The 5,751-nt window shown below is 41.3% G+C and overlaps 4 protein-coding genes across 4 annotated transcripts in view; all 4 read left to right on the top strand.

The window, feature by feature from the left end:
* The window catches only part of Pmar_PMAR018367 (hypothetical protein), a gene marked incomplete at both ends in the record, with an annotated part of 1,390 nt that extends 385 nt beyond the window's left edge, over window positions 1-1,005 (top strand). The window contains 2 exons of the mRNA XM_002767720.1: window positions 359-450; window positions 957-1,005. Of these exons, the coding sequence (XP_002767766.1) occupies window positions 359-450; window positions 957-1,005 (141 nt within the window). The remainder of the gene's footprint in view (window positions 1-358; window positions 451-956) is intronic.
* Window positions 1,006-2,743: 1,738 nt separating this feature from the next.
* Pmar_PMAR018368 (hypothetical protein) lies at window positions 2,744-3,510 on the top strand (the record flags this gene model as incomplete). Its single annotated transcript, XM_002767721.1, has 2 exons — window positions 2,744-2,854; window positions 3,431-3,510. Coding segments are annotated over 2 exons (191 nt in total), but the record flags the coding sequence as incomplete, so codon positions are not given.
* Window positions 3,511-3,552: 42 nt separating this feature from the next.
* On the top strand, window positions 3,553-4,038 carry Pmar_PMAR018369 (hypothetical protein; the record flags this gene model as incomplete). Its single annotated transcript, XM_002767722.1, has 2 exons — window positions 3,553-3,651; window positions 3,945-4,038. Coding segments are annotated over 2 exons (193 nt in total), but the record flags the coding sequence as incomplete, so codon positions are not given.
* A 1,189-nt stretch (window positions 4,039-5,227) lies between these two features.
* On the top strand, window positions 5,228-5,586 carry Pmar_PMAR018370 (aromatic amino acid decarboxylase, putative; the record flags this gene model as incomplete). The annotated part of the gene is made up of 3 exons (XM_002767723.1): window positions 5,228-5,288; window positions 5,331-5,420; window positions 5,471-5,586. Coding segments are annotated over 3 exons (267 nt in total), but the record flags the coding sequence as incomplete, so codon positions are not given.
* Window positions 5,587-5,751: the final 165 nt, after the last annotated feature.

Below are 5,751 nucleotides of genomic sequence, written 5' to 3' on the forward strand. Positions count from 1 at the left end.
AGTTAATAGTGGTACGTGTGCTCGAGAGTATTGAATTTTTCAAGTTGAGAAAACAGGTTGCAACAACATGAGTTGTTTGTTCGTCGAGAATCTTTCAGAATAAACTTAAGTTCGGCTACGAACAAGCGCTTAATTTTCTACGGTCCGTGTGGATTTTGTATGCAAATGTGCGTTATTTTCCGAGATTAATAAGAATCGATCTGAAACTATATCGCATAAACAATGTTAACATTGCTATGAACATGTGATGTGATAAAAGCAACCTTTCAAGGCTATGATAGCGACAAGTTGTTCACTCATCCTGGGATTGAAAACGCACATTTGCATATCAAACTGGCACACACTGTATCATTATCAGGATAAGCAGCGCATGACTGCTGCGTTCGCTGCAACTGGTGACTACCTTCCACAAGCTTCCAAAACCAACGCCGCTCCGACTCTCAGTTCATGGTGAGTTCTCTAGATATATGCAGTGTTGGAGGAATATATGTTCGCTTTCTCACAAGAATTCATGTATAGAAACCAGTAAGAATTTCCCAGAATTCTCAACCCACGTAGTTGACCATGTGTATCTTTTCCCACATTGCGTATATGGTCATATCTCAGGAGCATCCCATTAGGAAGGCAATTCCGCTCATTACGACTTTGGTGTGTTTTACAATATTATGGTATACATGAATTAAAGAGGTGTATACAGGATAGGGTGGCCTCGACGATTTCCGTCAGGGACTCACTTGTGGCTAACGAACATTTGAAGGTGACTTTTCGTTGTTGATCATATGAGTTTGGCATTCACTGTAGCATTTCTGATGCAATCTGATGTTTTGCGGGAATTTTTGGTAATTCTTTTATTTTTTGTGGGAAAAAGATGCGCTTCATTGTGTAGTTTTAATGATTTGCTCAAAGTTTTGATGAAATAGTCTGATCGTTTTTGGAAACGTACCGACTTCTATTAGCGACGTTCGCCTTGGTGACACGAGACGGATCTGCGTTGACCCTCACTGACACAGTTGTTGGAAAATTAGGAAAAATGTGCATTTTTTTCCTCAAAAATTCTTGAAAATTCGAACGAAGCTTCAAACTGGCCTGTAGATCTTCTACAAGCATATTCGGAGTAACCGGCTACGATAAGTTTGCAGACTTCGGGTCCACGATCTTGCTAATGTCGTGGAAATCCAATATAATTGTCAATTTGATATGATGCAAATGTGTGTTATTTTCCGAGATTAATAAGAATCGATCTGAAACTATATCGCATAAACAATGTAAACAATGTGAACATTGCTATGAACATGTGATGTGATAAAAGTAACCTTTCGAGACTATGATAGCGACAAGTTGTTCATTATCATTAATCCCAGAATAGAAAACACACATTCTTCACATTTGCATATCAAATTTGCACACAATGTACGATTCTTAGTGTTCTGTTGCGCATTTCAGGAGCGCATACAGCTACCGATTATGTCATCACGTTTTGGATTTTTATGTTTTGTATGCGAAAATGCTATACCCGGAACCGTCGTAGAACTCCTTCACCGACAAGGAATCATTGTGTAAGCTGCCGATATAGTGTTGGAGGAAAATATGTTCGCTCTCCTCGGCTGCGCTCACTAGTTTTCTCATTAGTTATTGAAGTTTAGAAATGTGCAGAAACCAAGAAAATTCCCTCAGAATTTCCATATTGTCATTAATACACGTAATCGACAATGTGCATATTTCCCCACATTTTCAGACGATCTGTGGGAGAAAGAAATGACCATCGTGTGTATCAAGCATTCGGGCGTGGAACTACAGCGTGGTCGCATCCCGACGAGCTAGGGTAAGTCCAGTGTTGAGATATATGTTCACTTTCCTTAGCTGAGGTCAAGAGTTTCCTTTACATACGAATTCGGATAAAAGTGTGCAGAAATCGAAAATAATTTCAACACAATTTTCATATTGTCATCAACATATGTAGTTAATCTTGTGCATATTTTACCGCACTGAATATGTTTCCTCAAGGAGCGTATACTGTCACTTCACGCGTTTCATGTGCGTTGGTCGGGTAAATTACAAAATCCAAGGAAGGACGACAAAATCCGAGGAGGTTTGTCGCTCGCTCTCAGCAGTTCGGGTTTCTGGTTGCTTTGATAACAGCGTGCATCCGTTTATTTTCTCTACGAATACACCAGTTGAGATCTCAAGACACATACCATACGGAGTAGCTCATGTATCCTCCAGAGAATATGAAAATACTCTCATCCCTGACGCTGTGTTTTGTGCGCCGTAAATGTTAGTAAGTGGAAACTGCTCGAAAAGAGCATGTGCCGAGAATTGAACCCGCGACCGTTAGAAACAATCCAAGCTTCGTTTCTTCGTGTGGAAGGCCTAGTTAAAGTGTTCTTTTTTCCCAGGCGCGAGGGCTTCCGGACATCCTGGGAAAAGAACTGGTGCGATACGATGGATATGATAGTGCGGTGAGTTTTTTGTTTTTATACTGTTGTTGCTATGGCCCTCAGATATTTGGAATCAGTGGGGGAACGGCTCGTTAGGGATCCTGAATTGAAACCGGGGAGTTCGGCTGAGCATCTCGAGAATAATGGTAGGCTCTTTCGCTGGTTGACTACAAAATATTTAGGTGCGCTGGTGACAAAGTGAAAATTCAGAAAAAAATTTTGTTGGTTTCTTGACATTTCTACTCGAATTCATGTGTGAACTCCTATACGAACACTATGAATATCACAGCTAGGTGTATTAACAGAAAAAGGCCGATCGTGGGTGGCCATATTGTCGGACATAGAGAAATTGGTGATCCCTGGAATGTGCCACTGGCAACACCCAAAGTTCCTCGCATTCTTCCCATCAAAGACAAGTGAGTGTGAATGCTTGTGAACTTACTGGTGTTAAATTATGTATTTTCCTCAGCTGAGTTTGGCAGTTTTCTCAATACGACGGACGAATTCGAGTAGAAGTGCACAGAAACTAACAGGAATTTCCCAAAATTTCCTCTCAGAATTTTCATATTGTCACCGACACATGTAGTTGATCATGTGCATATTCTCCCACATTGCTCTATGCGACTCGGATGACCATTCACAACAGAATCATTCTTTTCAGAAAGTAGTGAAAAATTTTTTAGATGTTGTATGTGTTTAACTACCATATAGTGTGTTCGATTTTGATAGTTCGAAACGAGAAAATGTTGTAACTAATTCGACGATTAGGAATCTGAAAATCGAACAAGTTGTACAGTGTGAACCAAACCGTTATGCAAAGTAATACGTTCAACACCGTCTATTTTCGAGAGTTCGAAAGTCGACTTTGAGTGATATCAACATTCCAACAGCGTGAATCGATTGGCACCAAGTGTTCTGTAGTTTATATTCGTACTCTCGAATTGGGGAAAGCCAACTCGAAAATCGAGATATGCATAACTGCTTGACTGCAGGTACTCCTGTGATTCTCATGGAGCCTATCGTGACGGCTCTTGGGGGTGTCGGTAATCGAGTACTTGCCGAACATAGTGAGGTATGTGTCTCTAGTAAGATGCGGAAAAGTGATTCATTGTAGATTGAAAACGAATTGGAAATTTCTACTATGGACGCTCTTGCGAAGGGATTGCAACTGGGAGAAGATTTCATGCATTCTTCAGGAAAGGGCGGCGGCATCGTGAGTGAATTTGATATGAAATTTTTGCTATTTCCCGAGATGGATAATGATCGATCAATATCCCAGAACGCGCTCTGTGACAATTATTGCCACCCGAACGCGTGCGCATCTACTTCACACAATGATCATCTGCGTGCACTCTTCATTTATCCTCTCGAATTGGGAGTCAGAATTGAGTCTAGTTATTCCCAGTGGATTCTTATATCTATCACCTAAAAACTTACTCACAATTTGTATAAAGCGCGCGCCCAGTAAGTAGTTGAATATGGTGTGCTGAACGAGTTAACGAACAGGTACAAAACACGGCGAGCGATGCACTTGTAGTAGTGATAGCAGCAGCGAAAACTAGAATGAAAATGAAGGTAATTATGATGCATTTATTCATCGGTCGAGATCGGAATTGAGTGTTGGAGGTATACATGTTTACTTTTCTCAGCTGATCTCACGAGTTTCGTCACTAACTATAGAAGTTTACATACGAATTCAGGTAGAAATATACAGAAACCAACAAGAACTTCCCGAAATGTCCTCAGAATTTCGTATTGTCACCGACACATGAAGTCGATCATGTGCCTATTCTCCCTCACTGTCGGAATTTGTTATGCTGGTCGGTAGACTTAGTAAACATTGGAGTCAACACGTGAGAAAATGCGTACCAAAATCCATACATTTCATGGTAGAACGACCCCATCACGATGTGCATCAGAGGTGTATACAAGCCGTCCTTAAAGCTCATAAAAACTGCATCGATTTCTCATATACTGTCGATGATACCTAATCCTTATCATTTCACTTTTACGCAGATGTTGGCAGAAACAAACATGGAGCATGAACAGTCCGGAGGGGTGAGCAAACTGCGTTTTGTCGTGTAGGTGATCTCGTTTCAACTTCTTGAGTAGTGAAGGAATCCTCAACAGATACACATCGGAACAAACACATTTCTGTACGGAAAAAGCGTGCCGTACGGCGGGAGTTCGTTTACGGAAGGTAAGTGGTCAGTGTTGGAGGAATATACGTTCGCTCTCCTCAGCTGAGCTCAGGAGTTTACATTGAAATTGGGGTAGAAGTATACAGAAACCAAGTTCCCAGAATTCTCTCAGAAGTTGCTCATTTCCACCAACACATGTGGTTGACCATGTGCATACTTTCCCACACTGTTCCCATTCGGTAGTTGATTCTTGGTATTGCACTGTAGGAAAATATGCACATTTGTTGGTGATAATATGAAAATTGTGACGAAATTTTGAGAAATTCTCGTTGGTTTCTGTGCACTTCTACCCGAATTTGTATTCCAACTTCTACAAATAGCGAAAAAACTCCTGAACTCAGCTGAGGAAAGCGAACATGCTGTAATAACGCTACTCCGCGACGCGAAGTTCGCGTCGTCACTGGCAATGCGATTACGAGTTGATTGTTGTACACACTATAACCCCTTCTTCAATCCGAAACTCGCCGAATGAGAGGAGAAATTGGAAAAATGGAAACTGATTCTCGTGAAATAAAGGACGTTTTTCACATCGTTTGAGATTAAAAAGACCGACTATTTATGTACTTCTCCAGATAGCGACTTCCCGAGATGAGACCGGCAACTTTCCGATGAACATTTCACTTTTGAAAGAGACAATAGTTGAAGACAGGTATAGAAGATTAAAGTGTTTGTTGAAAACCCGTTGTTGTAGACGACTCGGTTTCCTGCCAATTCTGTGCGTCGCAAATTACGGCGCTACGAACACTTGTGCGGTTGACCCTGTGCACGAGTTGGGAGATCTGTAAGGAAGCTGGAATATTCGATAGAAAATTTTGCTATCCGGTTATTCAGCTGTCGGCGAGAAGGAATAATGTTGCATGTGGATGCGGCATACAGTGGGAGCGCTCTCATGCTCGAGGCATTCAGAGATGATGCTCTCGTGATTCGAACAGTAAGAAGTATATACAGTGGAGTTTCACCCGAGATATGAAAAACATACTTCACGGCTACTGCATACCGTGGATTTCGCGTTTTTCACCAAGTTTTACACCACTTCACGTAAAGCGGGCAAAACTCCAGTGCGTATCAATTTGATATGCAAATATGTGTTATTTTCGAGATTTGTGAGAATC

Source organism: Perkinsus marinus (assembly GCF_000006405.1).
Source record: "Perkinsus marinus ATCC 50983 genomic scaffold scf_1104296970094, whole genome shotgun sequence".
NCBI classification, from domain to species: domain Eukaryota; phylum Perkinsozoa; order Perkinsida; family Perkinsidae; genus Perkinsus; species Perkinsus marinus.